The sequence below is a fragment of the Osmerus mordax genome, chromosome 20, assembly GCF_038355195.1.
Source record: "Osmerus mordax isolate fOsmMor3 chromosome 20, fOsmMor3.pri, whole genome shotgun sequence".
Lineage (NCBI taxonomy): Eukaryota > Metazoa > Chordata > Actinopteri > Osmeriformes > Osmeridae > Osmerus > Osmerus mordax.
Genome location: NC_090069.1, coordinates 1,632,466 through 1,648,032, shown reverse-complemented (window position 1 = coordinate 1,648,032; position 15,567 = coordinate 1,632,466). Strand labels below are relative to the sequence as shown.

Genomic DNA, 15,567 nt, shown 5'->3' with positions numbered 1-15,567 from the left:
CCCCCCAGACCATGAACATTTCCTAGTCTGTTCATGGTGCGAGACGATGATTACTGAAAATGTGTAAAGGACTAGCTTGCTTGGCATGACACAGCAATCTGCATGGCTAAAGCAGCTGTCGGATCTCTACTGCCGTCCCGTGGGAGTAACAGGAACTTTCGGTGTTACCGTAATAACTGCCTCAGCCGGCGTTCACACCTGTTTGAGAGATCTGGTAGGAACGAAGAAATTAATTTCGGTACATTCACTCAGAACAGAATTAATAGCTTTGAGCTTACTTGAGCTCCCAATGCAATGTTTAAGGCTACAGGCGCAGACGCATCTACGAGTTGGGTCTAGACGGAGGCTGGTCCACTGAGTCTTTGTTTTAATAATCAATTAAACGAGAGAATTACATCCTTCCCTAAGTGGGTGCTGTACATCTGTACGGGTCTGATTACGTCACAGGCTTTCACGATAGAAGACATTTCATCGGCTTAGTTATTTCCCACAACTCCTCGTTAATGTATGCTCTTACATAAAATGTTCAGCGATGTATGAATTTCATTTGTGGAATTCAAAACTGCCCAATCAAGGCAAACGATTTGTACGTTCGACTATATGCCCTCCTCGCTGGTACGCACCACCAGAATATCGCTTAATATCGTGACGTGTACAGTCGATGTAGACAATCTCTTAAATGTTATCGATAAATGTATCTGCAGTCGGGCTCCAAGCCACGTGATGCTTGCCGGTGGGGCACGGCACGGGGTTGCTATGGAGATACGAATTGGTCTGATGCAGAGCTCGAGCTTGTCTGCTACACTGAAACACACAACCAGTACAAGTTGAAAGGAAAACGTGAGTACAATTGGCTTAACTAGCCGTTACAATGTTACACATTCATTGGTAATTGTTTACAGTATTCACAAATTGCTGCCATCTTATTTATGCTCGCAATATCTAACAACTGCTACAGTATTAGCTAGCTACCTAGCAAACTAAACTCACGTTTTCACGAGCTCGTTCGAGTTTTGCATTCATGTTTTAATATTTAGTTACGGTTATATGCATTTAATATCTAGTTACGGTTATATGCATTTACCAGTCTAATCAGACATTGAAAATATACGCATTCGAGGGAGAAGCCCTGAGAACAGTTGTTTTGCCTTCACACAACTACTTGAAATGAAGGCTAATTGTAAATTATATTGCACTACAATAAGTTATTGGGATATGTGATGAGGTGAGAATGTCAGACAGACATGCGTGGTCACTGCCACTCGCATGGTGAGAATATATTCTGCTTTACAGGTTTTAGCAAACCTCGTTCTCCAAATCAGTATGGACGAGACGAGGAACGGGACGATGAAGCACTTCTCCGCACCTGTAAGCAGAGACAGGGTCATCTGCAAGTTCCCAAAGGTATTCTAACCACTAAGCTACTGCCACAAAACAAACTATTCGTCTAAGCCTAAATGACCACAGACAGTTACTGCGGATACGGTATTTTAACGGAGAGTGAGGAACAAACAGGATGTAGGAGAAGGCCGGAGTGGCAATTTTAACTAATAACCTGAATCTTAAGATTCAGGTTATTGAAAACGTGTGACATCCATTCAAGGCTCCTTTTTCACAGACGGTTGTGTGTGCGTAGCTGGATCACAGGACTAGTTTCGGACAAATTTTCTGAAAGAACGGCACACGGTATACATTTGTCCATTAACCCAACTTCCATAAAGACCCCAGTCAGTTAGCAGCGGTTCTCATTTCAGTTTTCACAACAAACAAACTTCCACCTAAAACTCTTTCCCCCCTCAGAGTTAGGGAAAGTAGACAGTCAATTTGAAAGTTGACAGTAGTGGGAGAACCTCTAGATCAGATGGGACGTTTCTAACGACCGACATGTACCGAAATGTCTCCTTCCAGGCCTCAAGTATGTTTTCCCTCACCGATTCTCCTCTGTGTTAACTACTAACGTCGATTCTCCGATCACTCCATCCCTTCCTTCCAGTGTCACAACCCACAGGCTTGTTTACAGAAGAAGGACGACTGGAATGCAGAGGCCAGGGTTGCTGTTAAAGACAGAGATGAAAGGCACCATGGGTCAGTTTATCGGTTGGCCTAATTAACCTAATTCCAGTCAGATGAATAACAGTGATGACGCCTTCTGTTTAATCTGCTTCTGAAGATGGGACAGGCTGAAGATGTCGAAAGCGGTAGTCGTGGGCGACCTGAATGTAGGCAAGACCTGCCTCATCAATAGGTACAGGATGACAGCTTGTTCTACAGTATGGGTTTGTCGATTTGTAAAAATTTAAGAGGCCACTGCAAATTGTATCCTTCTGTTCCTCACTCAAAATTGTCCTTCTCAACTTTTTTTTTTAATCAAAGAAAAAGGTACGGTGGTCTCTCCATTGTTTCCAGAGCTGTATTCATATAGATGTAGATGATATCGATTGTTTTACATGCATCTGTTTTGCCCTCAGGTTCTGCAAAGATGCGTTTGACCGGGATTACAAAGCAACCATCGGGGTGGACTTTGAAATCGAGAGGTTTGAGCTCTGTGGAGTTCCATTCTCTCTCCAGATGTAAGTACACATTTCTGTGTGTTTTGACATTTGTACACATCTACGGCTTTGATTTTAGAATTATTGCCAGTACTTTACAGTCACTGATCTGTTCTGTTGCTCTCACAATGTAGCTGGGACACAGCGGGCCAAGAGAAATTTAAATGCATTGCTTCTGCCTACTACAGAGGTGCTCAGGGTAAAAAGGTTTTTCCCTTAAGGATAAAGTGATTTGTGAGAACAGACGCAGATTTCTTGTTGTTGTTGCCGATGTCTCTACTCACATATGGAGTTTGTTTTTCACAGTGATCGTCACTGTCTTCGACATGGCAGACATCAAGACTCTAGAGCACACACGGTAAGGTCGAGAGACATTAATAAGGGGCCGGATTAATTAACGGGAACAAGAAAAAGCATCTAAAATGTACCTCTTCCTTCAGACAGTGGCTGGAGGAAGCCCTGAGAGAAAACGAGCCAGGTTCCTGTTTTGTCTTCCTGGTTGGAACAAAGAGTGACCTACTGGTGAGGTCACTTACGTGAATGCTCACGATCATATCATATGTTCACAGAACAAACTCACACATTTAGTCTTTTGGCCTTACGGGATTCATGCTTTCATTCATGCATTGTATTCCTTTTTTTCTGTCTCCGCAAGTCCCCAGAGGAATGCCACAGGACAGAGAAAGATGCTCTCAGAATAGCGACTGAGATGAACGCTGAATTTTGGTCGGTTTCTGCCAAAACAGGTGCATACATCTTTGACATTGAGATGAAAGGCTGATAACTTCAAAATCATCAGTATCGTAAACAAAAATGCACTGTAAATGTAATGGCAGAGACTTGAGATCTATGGAAAGCTTGCAGTAAAAACGTGGCTCTTCTCAATTGTAATAACTGTAACGTATACAGCCACAGCTCTTACATTTACATTTATTCATTTAGCAGACGCTTCTATTCAAAGCGACTTCCAAGAAAGAGCTTTACAAAAGTGCATAGGTCAATGATCATGAACAACGAGATAACCCCAAAACATTGCGGGTAGCCAAAACATGAAGCAAACATTGTGAAAAGCAAATAAGTGCCAATGGGAAGAAACATAAGAGCACGTAGTTAAACAAGTTACAATTAAACAACATAAACCTCAAAAGTGCAAGAGTGTACCTGTAGGAAAGCAAGCAACAATAATATAATTCAAAGTACAAGAAGTTAAATCAGTTACAACTAACCAACAAGAGAAACAAGTCCCTCAATAAGAGTCATTGTTTTCCTAGAGGAAACTAATATCAGGTCCAGCAAATCATTCCTAAGTACCGTTGTACTCCCGGAACAAGTGCGTCTTTAACCTTCTTTCTGTGTGTGTGTATAAACTGTGTTTGTGGCTCTGTTTTAGGTGACAATGTGCAGGAGTTCTTCTTTAGAGTGGCTGCCTTGGCCTTTGAGGACTCCATACTAAAAGACCTGGAGAAAGGGATCACCCCTAACAGCATTGGAAGGGGAAACAGTATCGGTAAGGGGCGACTTTTTGTTATTCAGGGTCAGGGCAATGTCAATTTGCAGACACTTTAATTCAGTTTACTCCCTCCCTCCCTCCCTCCCTCCCTCCCTCCCTCCCTCCCTCCCTCCCTCCCTCCCTCCCTCCCTCCCTCCCTCCCTCCCTCCCTCCCTCCCTCCCTCCCTCCCTCCCTCCCTCCCTCCCTCCCTCCCTCCCTCCCTCCCCTCCCTCCCTCCCTCCCTCCCTCCCTCCCTCCCTCCCTCCCCTCCCTCCCTCCCCTCCCCTCCCCTCCCCTCCCCTCCCTCCCTCCCTCCCTCCCTCCCCTCCCCTCCCCTCCCCTCCCCTCCCCTCCCCTCACTCCCTCCCTCCCTCCCTCCAGGCTCAGACAGAGTCAACCTGGAAGAGGCCCAGTCGAAAGACGAAAAGAAAAACTGCTGCTGAAAACATCTAGCCGTGGATGAGGTGCTGAGAAAACCGTCTAGAGGAAGGATAAGGATGAGAAAACATGTATTTGAACTGTACTGAAGAGGTGGAGGGTTCATGTGATGACACTTCATTCTCTTTCTGGTTTCCATCTTAGTCCTCCTTGGTTTTCTTACCTGGACGCTCTACTGCAGCTACTGCCATGTATTTTATGATTTCAATGTTTTTATTTGACTGTTTTGTCATTAATTGTATTATGCTTTATATATATTTAATAAATGTACAGTGTTTTAGATTGTTTTTTAATTCATCGGAATTTAAGTTTGTTATGCATTTTCTCTCATATCTGTAGTCCACAGATTGCCAAAATATTTCAAAATATAAGATATTTTAAATGAAGAATTTTCCTGGAATAACTAATTTCTATAAAATCATTTATTTAGTGTACACACCCCACCACCAAGCCACACGGTTAAGTAGGTTTAACATAGTTTGACAATATATCAGGACATTTTTATATCATTTAAGTTGCTGTTGTACCACTTCTATTTGAAATAAAAGTTAATATTTTTGTATCGCCTACCGAAAATATGGTGTTAGACTTTACTGTAGTCTGTTGTGCTACGCGTGCGCAGTTACGTCTATTTCAACTGACCAATTATCAGCCTTTATGAGGTGACAAGTGGGCGGAAACTACATGTTTTTAAGGAAGTGGAGAAATCATGGTGCAGCAGAAGCTCCCAGCTAGCATTCAGACACAACAACTCAGAAATGCATGAAAAAATGCCGATACATTCCCCATAAGTACGTTTTCAATGTGAGTTTTCCCTTCAATGCAACCGCTAACCGTTCCATTTTGTGTAGTAAAACAACTTACCCAAGCACACGGCTCGAAGACTGCTGGCAGATTAGCTTAGATAGCTAACAGTGACAACATCACGAGACGACTATCAAGGGTGTTTTGTCCTGTCTGGTTTAGTTACAGTGTTCAGAGCTACATTGCAGTAGCTCATCATCCATCATCTTCAGTGTCAATAACTGTAAGATAAACAGTGGTATTCTAGGAATCAGTTTTAATGGAGTTCTATATTAAGCAGATCAATATAATAGGTTTATGTGGTCAGGTATTCTGCGTGTGAGGCCAGTCCATTAACTCGTGTTGCTTGTTTACGTTTCCTCAGTCTGTTCACCATGAAGACTAATAAGACCTACAAGCTTGTGGTGCACAAGAAAGGCTTTGGGGGGAGCGGTGAGTTTAAAGTGATGAATAAAGAGTACTCCGTTAAACATTTAAATACATATTTGTGTCTAATTCTGTCACGATCCCTCCCGTTATGCAGAAGATGAGTTGGTTGTGAACCCCAAAGTCTTCCCCCAAGCGAGTCTTGGAGACATCATTGAGATCGCACACCCCACAGACGAATACAGGTCAGAAGAGTGTGCTTGAGTACATGTTACTATGTCTTCATATCGTTCATATCGTAGGCTATGTGCTGAACTAATAGATGCAATCATTCGTCATTATTCATTTGTGCGGCTCGTAGATACTGTTCCTTGATTCTGACTTCCCTTATACTGAAATAATGTAGCCCTCTGCACTTCTGATCCTTGATCTTCTGCTCTACTTTCTATGTGCGTTATTTGTACGTAGCTATGGATGAAAAGTGTCTGCTAAATTAATCAAATGTAAGATTGAATAAATAATCCTCTTTGAATTGTTTCTATCTTCCCGTCCTCCCCCTCTACAGTCCTCTCCTGCTGCAGGTGAAAAGCCTCAAAGTGGATCTACAAAAAGGTACAACACATCTTTATATCACACTGCTAAACTGGCCCAGATTTCATTAGTGAGTCCAATTGCCAATGATTTGTATAAGGAATGCTATCTGTCGATATTAAACCAGATATATTCTTCATCCCAATTCATATAGAAACCATCAGTGTGGATCAGACTGTTGCACAAGCTTTCAAACTGCGAGCCTATCAAGATGTCATTGTCAACATCGTGGACCCCAAGGTTCTTTTGTCTATGTATTCATCAGAACAGGAACGTCTTCATTTCAGTCAATGTAACCAACATTATCAAGACATTATAAAGCAAGTAGGGGCTTGTGATGTGTCTGTCTGCTAGGACGTAACCCTGGACCTTGTAGAGCTCACCTTCAAGGACCAGTACATCGGAAGAGGAGACATGTGGAGACTGAAGAAGAGTCTGGTGAGGTGGCTCACAGCACTGTGTGTGTGTGTGTGTGTGTATGGAAGAGGAGACGTGGAGAGTGTGTGTGTACTTACATTTACATTTAGTCATTTAGCAGACGCTCTTATCCAGAGCGACTTACAGTAAGTACAGGGACATTCCCCCGAGGCAAGTAGGGTGAAGTGCCTTGCCTAAGGACACAACGTCAGTTGGCTTGACCGGGAATCGAACTGGCAACCTTCGGATTACTAGCCCGATTCCCTCACCGCTCAGCCACCTGACACCCCGTACTTGTGTACAAGGGTGTTTGTGCGTGTGTGTGTCTGCCCTTTACCATTGAGTTGTTAGCAGTTTACGTGATTGAGTTGTTCATGTTGTCAGCGCACGGTGTCCTCTGACTGAAACCCCTTCTCGTGTCCCAGGTGAGCACTTCTGCCTACGTGACCCATAAAGTGGAGTTTGCCGGGATCAGGTACATATGGAAAGCTGACACACACTGTGACCAACGTAGGAAGGGAGTTTTTCTCTACTCGCTTCTTCTCTGTCCCCTCTCTCAACACCCGTCTGTTCTCCCCGCGGTCCTTGCAGAGCCCAGGCCAGTGAGCTGTGGGTGAAAGGGGAGAAGGTCACATGTGGATACATCAGTGAAGACACCAGGGTGAGCAGGCAGCATCGGCTCACTTCACAACCACTGTGTTGGGAACTCAAACACACTATAGTATAGTTATGGATGTACGAGTGTATATTTCGAGTACATATTTCGAGTGCTGGTGATCAACTGTTTGAAGTTGTGTTTTCGGTTGAATACTAGCTCTGTTTGCCGTGTAGGTGGTGTTTAGGTCCACGTCTGCGATGGTGTACATCTTCATCCAGATGAGCTGTGAGATGTGGGACTTTGACATCTATGGTGAGTTGTTCCGATAGAGTTTTTATTCTGGTTGGTGAGGGAATGTGATAACTGATCGAGTTGGACTTGTAAACAGGTCACAGCATGACTTCACATGTTCGTTTCAGGCGATCTCTACTTTGAGAAGGCTGTCAGTGGTTTCTTGTCTGACCTTTTTGCCAAATGGAAGGTTTGTGATTTTTATTGTCTGCAGCAGTATTTGTAAACCCAGTTTTAACAAGAATTCCTGAGGTTTAATGGGAGTTAAACAACCTTAAGTTCACTGTCGTTTACTTTTAGGAGAAGAATTGTAGCCATGAGGTGACAGTGGTCCTTTTTTCACGAACTTTTTACAACGCCAAAACTATGGGTGAGTTACCTCACTTGTCTTCCTTTCAGACTCGGCTGAACAGAAAAATACTCTCTGTTATGACTAATTAATTAGGTTAATTAAGTCACTTCCATTCTCCTTTGACGACTATTCTGTTCAAACTCACTCTTGGTCACACGAAAGACGCATGCTCAAACAAATCAAAGTATAGGATAACGAATACTCTTTTAGCGATGTCGGACTAGAAATCGCTAGGTTGCAAACTACCTTCTTGTTTCTGTTTTGGGCCTCAGAGGAGTTCCCTGAGATCTTGCGAGGGTCCATCAGACAGGACCACGAGGGACGCTTCTATGAAGACTTCTACAGGTCAGCAGGCCTTCAGCCACCTCCTGCATAGTTCTAACCCCAGCATAGCGTCCTGGCTAAAGATGTCTAAATATGATATCACATACACAGTATTACATTTACATTTAGTCATTTAGCAGACGCTCTTATCAAGAGCGACTTACAGTAAGTACAGAGACATTCCCCCGAGGCAAGTAGGTTGAAGTGCCTTGCCCAAGGACACAACGTCAGTTGGCATGACCGGGAATCGAACTGGCAACCTTCGGATTACTAGCCCGACTCCCTCACCGCTCAGCCATCTGTTGTTACTGGCTAGTTTGAGCGATCTGATGGCCAGCAAGCCCTCTGTAGTGTGTTGATGTGTGTCGTGCCGTGTGTACAGGGTGGTCGCTCAGAACGAGAGACGTGACGAGTGGACCTCTCTGCTGGTCACCATCAAGAAGCTCTTCATCCAGTACCCTGTGCTGGTGCGCCTCAAAGGAGCAGGTAACAGGTCTCCCCCCCCCCTCCCCTCCCATCTTGAAAATATAGTTTTTAACGTGTTGTGTATGTTTATGTTTGTGCTTATCTTCACAGATGGCTTCCCCTCCGGGCAAAACTCTACTGCTGCCCAGGGGAACTATCTAGAAGCCATCAACCTGTCCTTCAACGGTGAGTCGTCATGGAGACCGCCGCGGCGCTCTCTGTGATTGTTTACCTTTGAAATACGTCGTTTTGCGGCGTTTGTACTTTATCAAGAGATAGTGACAGTAGTACAGGGACGGGAAATGTTGGGGAGATGAAAGAGTTGAGGACGTGCAGGAAATGTACCCGGGGGTCGGAATCGAACACCGGCCACACAAACCTCACTAACCCTGTTTTTGTCTGCTCTGAAGTCTTTGACAAGCACTACATCAACCGTAATTTCGACCGCACGGGCCAGATGTCCGTGGTGATCACTCCCGGGGTTGGAGTATTCGAGGTGGATCGCCTTCTCATGATCCTCACCAAGCAACGCATGATCGACAACGGTGAGCGCCCGGGTTAGAGAGAGAGCGGCGTCGCCCGCGGCGACGGGTCACCAGCACACGTAGAAGTTCCTTCTGTGATTCTGATCTCGTTCAAATGTCAACTGACAGACACTACGAAAGGCGTCAGTCCTTAAGCTTAACCAACGGTTTCCTATTGAAATCATGATAGTCAAACAGACTTGGTGTGTTTCCAGGTATTGGTGTGGACCTAGTCTGCATGGGGGAGCAGCCTCTTCATGCCGTGCCGCTGTTCAAGGTAAGATGCTTCCGGAACTCTGAATCGAAGACGGAATGTCTCAGGAGGCTTCCGATTGGTCCCTGTTAAAAGTCCGGAACTTCAGGAGGCTTCCGATTGGTTCCTTATAAGAGTCCGGAACTGAATGTTGTTCTCTCTACAACCATGACAAGCTTCACAACCGGACGGTGCCTGGAGACTCCAGACTGGGAGATGACTACAACCTACCCCACTGGATCAACCACAGGTACAGGGACATGAGGGAGATCAGAAGTGTTAGTCAGAGAAAAGGCATCTGAAAGAGTTCTAGTTGCTTTAAAGCTGCAGTGGGAGACAATACAAAATAAATTCAAATATTTTCTCCAACGTCCAGTTGTGTTTGATAGAGAAGTGGAGCTTATTGGTTTGTCTTTTCGTTGCCATGTCGACAGCTTCTACACGTCCAAGAGCCAGTCTTCCTGTAGTTCCTTCACCCCCCGCATCAAGCTGGCCGGACGCAAAGTACGCCACGTGGATGCAACGTCCAGCTAAACTCATCAGAAATAGGTTTAAGCTTTGAATATATTTCATTTCACATCTGTGTTATGACATTTGATTGGTTTTATTTCCAGATGCAGGCAGAGCGATTAAGGAGCTGCAAAGACCACAGTAAGATTAGGTCCATGTTTTCATGTCTGTTCTTCCTTCATATGGATGTTGATAAGCATCATATGTGGAATGTTTGACGTGTCATAGAAGCTTGAAAGCGTCCTGGTAACCCTGGTAACCCTGGTAACCCTTGGATCTTCTCCTCAGCTCTGGGAGCCCCGAAGGACTCAGAGAACAGCCTTCCCATCCAAGTGGACTACGATGCCCACGATGCACTGGTGTTCAGACTTCCTGGACCGTCGAGAGCCCAGAGGAGCACAAACTTCAGGTACAGACCCTACCCAGATGATGGGGGTCAGATGGCTGAGCGGTTAGGCAGTTGGGCTATTAATCAGAAGGTTGCCGGTTCGATTCCCGGCCGTGAAAAATGACGTTGTGGCCTTGGGCAAGGCACTTCAACCTGCTTGCCTCGGGGGAATGTCCCTGTACTTACTGTAAGTCGCTCTGGATAAGAGCGTCTGCTAGATGACTAAATGTAAATGTGCCCCAAAGCACCCAGTGTGGCACTACAAACAAGCAACAACCCCCCAAAAAAGGATGATATAAAAAGAGAAACTGAGGCTGTGAACGGTTTCTGACTGTGTGACGGGTTCGTCTCCCAGGGCCGGCCGGGAGAGGGAGACGAGCGGGAGGAAGAGCTGGGGTTCGGCCGAGGCCGGCGGCGGGGGGGCCGGGGGCGCCTCGTCCCCCGGGCGCTCGGCGGGGGGGCCGGACGAGCAGAGGAGCGAGCAGAGGAGCGAGCAGAGGAGCCTGGCGTCCGACGACAGCCTCGGCCGCGTGTCCAGCATCCTACTGATCCCTCGCGTGGCGCCGGCCCAGTACGAGGTCAGCAGCTCGCTGGGGTACACCAGCACCAGAGGTACGGGCCCACACACATTCTGTCTCTCCTATTCTCCCTCTGTCCATCCTTTCTGATTCCCTCACCGCTCAGCCACCTGACTCCCTATGTCTCCTGTCAGAGTTGCTGGAGAAGATGATGGAGTCTCAGAGGGATTCGAGTGCGCCGGGTCGCTTCACGGTGGGCAGCGCTGAGTCCACGCTGCACGTGCGCCCAGGCGGGTACACCCCCCAGCGGGCTCTCATCAACCCCTTCGCCCCCTCGCGCATGCCCATGAAGCTCACCTCCAACCGACGCCGCTGGATGCACACCTTCCCAGTGGGTAAGTACACACACACCTGTACACGCACCTGTACACACACACCTGTACACGCACCTGTACACACACACCTGTACACGCACCTGTACACACGCACCTGTACACGCACCTGTACACACACACCTGTACACGCACCTGTACACACGCACCTGTACACGCACCTGTACACACACCTCTACACACACCTGTACACACGCACCTGTACACGCACCTGTACACACACCTCTACACACACCTGTACACACACCTCTACACGCCCCTGTACACACACCTCTACACACACCTGTACACACACCTCTACATACACCTGTACACACACCTGTACACACACCTCTACACGCCCCTGTACACACACCTGTACACACACCTGTACACACACCTGTACTCACACACACACTGTTGAGGCGATTTGTATTGCTTAACACGCACTGAAAGATATTTAAAAGAGATTGATAGATTGATTGAAAGATTGATTGAAAGATACATAGACTTGACACATACAGACACAAATACATTCTGAATCAGAACACGTCACCATCCTGGGGAGTCGTTTGGTGTAGATAACAGCAGACTAAACATGAGGTTGTGTAGATAACAGCAGACTAAACATGAGGTTGTGTAGACAACAGCAGACTAAACATGAGGTTGTGTAGATAACAGCAGACTAAACATGAGGTTGTGTAGACAACAGCAGACTAAACATGAGGTTGTGTAGACAACAGCAGACTAAACATGAGGTTGTGTAGACAACAGCAGACTAAACATGAGGTTGTGTAGATAACAGCAGACTAAACATGAGGTTGTGTAGACAACAGCAGACTAAACATGAGGTTGTGTAGACAACAGCAGACTAAACATGAGGTTGTGTAGACAACAGCAGACTAAACATGAGGTTGTGTAGACAACAGCAGACTAAACATGAGGTTGTGTAGACAACAGCAGACTAAACATGAGGTTGTGTAGACAACAGCAGACTAAACATGAGGTTGTGTAGACAACAGCAGACTAAACATGAGGTTGTGTAGACAACAGCAGACTAAACATGAGGTTGTGTAGACAACAGCAAACTAAACACATGAGGTTGTGTAGACAACAGCAGACTAAACATGAGGTTGTGTAGACAACAGCAGACTAAACATGAGGTTGTGTAGACAACAGCAAACTAAACATGAGGTTGTGTAGACAACAGCAGACTAAACATGAGGTTGTGTAGACAACAGCAGACTAAACATGAGGTTGTGTAGACAACAGCAGACTAAACATGAGGTTGTGTAGACAACAGCAGACTAAACATGAGGTTGTGTAGACAACAGCAGACTAAACATGAGGTTGTGTAGACAACAGCAGACTAAACATGAGGTTGTGTAGACAACAGCAGACTAAACATGAGGTTGTGTAGACAACAGCAGACTAAACATGAGGTTGTGTAGACAACAGCAGACTAAACACATGAGGGTGGCCCAGGCCCAGAGCAGCAGAGACAGCAGGCAGGTTTCAGACAGACGGCTGTGTTACAGTGTCGGCTGTGTTACAGTGTCGGCTGTGTTACAGACTCGGCTGTGTTACAGAGACGGCTGTGTTAGAGACGGCTGTGTTAGAGACGGCTGTGTTAGAGACGGCTGTGTTACAGTGTCGGCTGTGTTAGAGACGGCTGTGTTACAGTGTCGGCTGTGTTACAGACTCGGCTGTGTTAGAGATGGCTGTGTTACAGAGACGGCTGTGTTAGAGACGGCTGTGTTACAGTGTTGGCTGTGTTAGAGACGGCTGTGTTAGAGACGGCTGTGTTACAGTGTCGGCTGTGTTACAGACTCGGCTGTGTTAGAGACGGCTGTGTTACAGAGACGGCTGTGTTAGAGACGGCTGTGTTACAGTGTCGGCTGTGTTAGAGACTCGGCTGTGTTAGAGACGGCTGTGTTAGAGACGGCTGTGTTAGAGACGGCTGTGTTACAGTGTCGGCTGTGTTACAGTGTCGGCTGTGTTACAGACTCGGCTGTGTTACAGAGACGGCTGTGTTAGAGACGGCTGTGTTAGAGACGGCTGTGTTACAGTGTCGGCTGTGTTAGAGACGGCTGTGTTAGAGACGGCTGTGTTACAGTGTCGGCTGTGTTACAGACTCGGCTGTGTTACAGACTCGGCTGTGTTAGAGATGGCTGTGTTACAGAGACGGCTGTGTTAGAGACGGCTGTGTTACAGTGTTGGCTGTGTTAGAGACGGCTGTGTTAGAGACGGCTGTGTTACAGTGTCGGCTGTGTTACAGACTCGGCTGTGTTAGAGACGGCTGTGTTACAGAGACGGCTGTGTTAGAGACGGCTGTGTTACAGTGTCGGCTGTGTTAGAGACTCGGCTGTGTTAGAGACGGCTGTGTTAGAGACGGCTGTGTTAGAGACGGCTGTGTTACAGTGTCGGCTGTGTTACAGTGTCGGCTGTGTTACAGACTCGGCTGTGTTACAGAGACGGCTGTGTTAGAGACGGCTGTGTTACAGTGTCGGCTGGGTTACAGACTCGGCTGTGTTAGAGACGGCTGTGTTACAGAGACGGCTGGGTTACAGACGGCTGTGTTAGAGACGGCTGTGTTAGAGACGGCTGTGTTAGAGAGACGGCTGTGTTAGAGACGGCTGTGTTACAGTGTCGGCTGTGTTAGAGACAGCTGTGTTACAGAGACGGCTGTGTTAGAGACGGCTGTGTTACAGAGACGGCTGTGTTAGAGACGGCTGTGTTACAGCGACGGCTGTGTTACAGAGACGGCTGTGTTAGAGACGGCTGTGTTACAGTGTCGGCTGGGTTACAGACTCGGCTGTGTTAGAGACGGCTGTGTTAGAGACGGCTGTGTTACAGAGACGGCTGTGTTACAGAGACGGCTGTGTTACAGGGCCTTCTGGAGAGGCCATCCAGATCCACCACCAGACCCGGCAGAACATGGCTGAGATGCAGGGCAGTGAGCAGAGAGATCCCGCCCACACCTCCGCAGAGCTCCTAGAACTGGCCTATCACGAGGCCACCGGCAGGTTAGACACGCCCACGCGTGGAGGGACACGCCCCTTTTTGCGAGAGACAGAGCTGTGGAGCTGTTATTGATTTTCGGGGTTTGTGTGTGTGTGTGTGTGTGTGTGTGTGTGTGCGTCCAGGCGGTCAACCTCGCGACAGACAGGAGAGAACAGTCTGTACATCAGTGGAGGAATGGAGGAGTTTACTGGCAGTCCAACCAGCAGTAACAGCACGGGTACACACACACACACGCACACACACACCCTCCTTACACACACACACACGCACACACACACCCTCCATACACACACACACACACTCTGTTAGAACAGACCACATACAAGGCTTGATTATCCCTTCTGAACCTTGCTGTTGATCATATATCATGTTAACTGTGTAAACTGGCCCTCTCTTTCTGTACAGGAACCCCTGTCAACCGTGGCTCATCATTTGAAGACGCCACTTCTGACCCAAGTGAGTCTGTCCTACCTTAAGGAAGACACACACACACACACACTCACATACACAGGCACACACACACACCCGCACACCAAACTTCAATCAGCACTGTGACACTCACGAACACGTGTGCAATAACAGAATCGGTTTGGTTGGTTGGAGTTTTTTAGCAGCCAAACAGATGATGTAATGTTCAGCTCTAACCCTGATTGGCCAGGCCGTCTGTGGGTGTCTGTCTGGTTGGGCCTCGTGGATCAGATGGGAAAACATTAAACTGAAGGTTCACTTAGGTCCCCTCCTCCCCCTCCTCCTCCATCTCCTCCTCCTCCATCTCCTCCTCCTCCATCTCCTCCTCCATCTCCTCCTCCTACCCCTCCTCTTCCATCTCCTCCTCCATCTCCATCTCCTCCTCCTCCATCTCCTCCTCTTCCTCCTCCATCTCCTCCTCCATCTCCTCCTCTTCCTCCTCCATCTCCTCCTTCATCTCCTCCTCCTCCATCTCCTCCATCTCCTTCTCTTCCTCCTTCATTTCCTCCTCTTCCTCCTCTATCTCCTCCTCCTCATCCTCCATTTTCTCCTCTTCCTCCCCTCCTTCAACTCCAAACTTCTTTCTCCATCTCTCACTTTCCTCTATAGCTACATCTCATTCTTTTTCTCTCTCCCTCTCTCTCTCCCTCCCTCTCCTTCTCTCTCTCTCTCTCTCTGTCTTCTCTCTGGACACCCTTCCCTGTCCTGGTGAGCTTTCCTACTTAGTTACTGCTTTCCTTGGTGCGCTCTTCATAAAGCGTGTGTGTGTGTGTGTGTGCGTGCACCTGTGGATATTACCGCTTCTGCATCCAGTCTGCCTCAAACA

At 47.1% G+C, this 15,567-nt stretch overlaps 2 protein-coding genes across 6 annotated transcripts in view; both read left to right on the top strand.

Moving 5' to 3' along the window:
* Positions 1-741: 741 nt before the first annotated feature.
* On the top strand, positions 742-4,756 carry rab36 (RAB36, member RAS oncogene family). The gene is made up of 11 exons (XM_067258412.1): positions 742-840; positions 1,294-1,404; positions 1,994-2,085; positions 2,171-2,245; positions 2,469-2,570; positions 2,684-2,748; positions 2,856-2,907; positions 2,990-3,071; positions 3,205-3,295; positions 3,940-4,056; positions 4,421-4,756. The coding sequence occupies exons 2-11, from the start codon at positions 1,324-1,326 to the stop codon at positions 4,480-4,482; spliced, it is 819 nt and encodes a 272-aa protein (XP_067114513.1). The 5' UTR covers positions 742-840; positions 1,294-1,323; the 3' UTR covers positions 4,483-4,756.
* A 418-nt stretch (positions 4,757-5,174) lies between these two features.
* Positions 5,175-15,567, top strand: part of depdc5 (DEP domain containing 5, GATOR1 subcomplex subunit) — a 23,753-nt gene continuing 13,360 nt past the window's right edge. For 3 of the 5 annotated variants that reach the window (XM_067258269.1, XM_067258268.1, XM_067258265.1), the window contains exons 1-25: positions 5,175-5,268; positions 5,646-5,713; positions 5,805-5,892; positions 6,213-6,259; positions 6,393-6,478; positions 6,593-6,681; positions 7,086-7,130; positions 7,247-7,316; positions 7,487-7,565; positions 7,673-7,734; positions 7,845-7,914; positions 8,169-8,241; positions 8,603-8,706; positions 8,797-8,871; positions 9,096-9,230; positions 9,425-9,486; positions 9,639-9,712; positions 9,897-9,966; positions 10,077-10,113; positions 10,261-10,381; positions 10,716-10,972; positions 11,073-11,273; positions 14,140-14,275; positions 14,396-14,490; positions 14,679-14,729. In XM_067258269.1, coding sequence (XP_067114370.1) covers positions 5,240-5,268; positions 5,646-5,713; positions 5,805-5,892; positions 6,213-6,259; positions 6,393-6,478; positions 6,593-6,681; positions 7,086-7,130; positions 7,247-7,316; positions 7,487-7,565; positions 7,673-7,734; positions 7,845-7,914; positions 8,169-8,241; positions 8,603-8,706; positions 8,797-8,871; positions 9,096-9,230; positions 9,425-9,486; positions 9,639-9,712; positions 9,897-9,966; positions 10,077-10,113; positions 10,261-10,381; positions 10,716-10,972; positions 11,073-11,273; positions 14,140-14,275; positions 14,396-14,490; positions 14,679-14,729 — 2,224 coding nt within the window. In that variant the 5' untranslated portion in view covers positions 5,175-5,239. Of the gene's footprint in view, positions 5,282-5,645; positions 5,714-5,804; positions 5,893-6,212; positions 6,260-6,392; positions 6,479-6,592; positions 6,682-7,080; positions 7,131-7,246; positions 7,317-7,486; positions 7,566-7,672; positions 7,735-7,844; positions 7,915-8,168; positions 8,242-8,602; positions 8,707-8,796; positions 8,872-9,095; positions 9,231-9,424; positions 9,487-9,638; positions 9,713-9,896; positions 9,967-10,076; positions 10,114-10,260; positions 10,382-10,715; positions 10,973-11,072; positions 11,274-14,139; positions 14,276-14,395; positions 14,491-14,678; positions 14,730-15,567 lie in introns of all 5 variants that reach the window. The other 2 variants (XM_067258266.1, XM_067258267.1) reach the window with 2 other exon arrangements.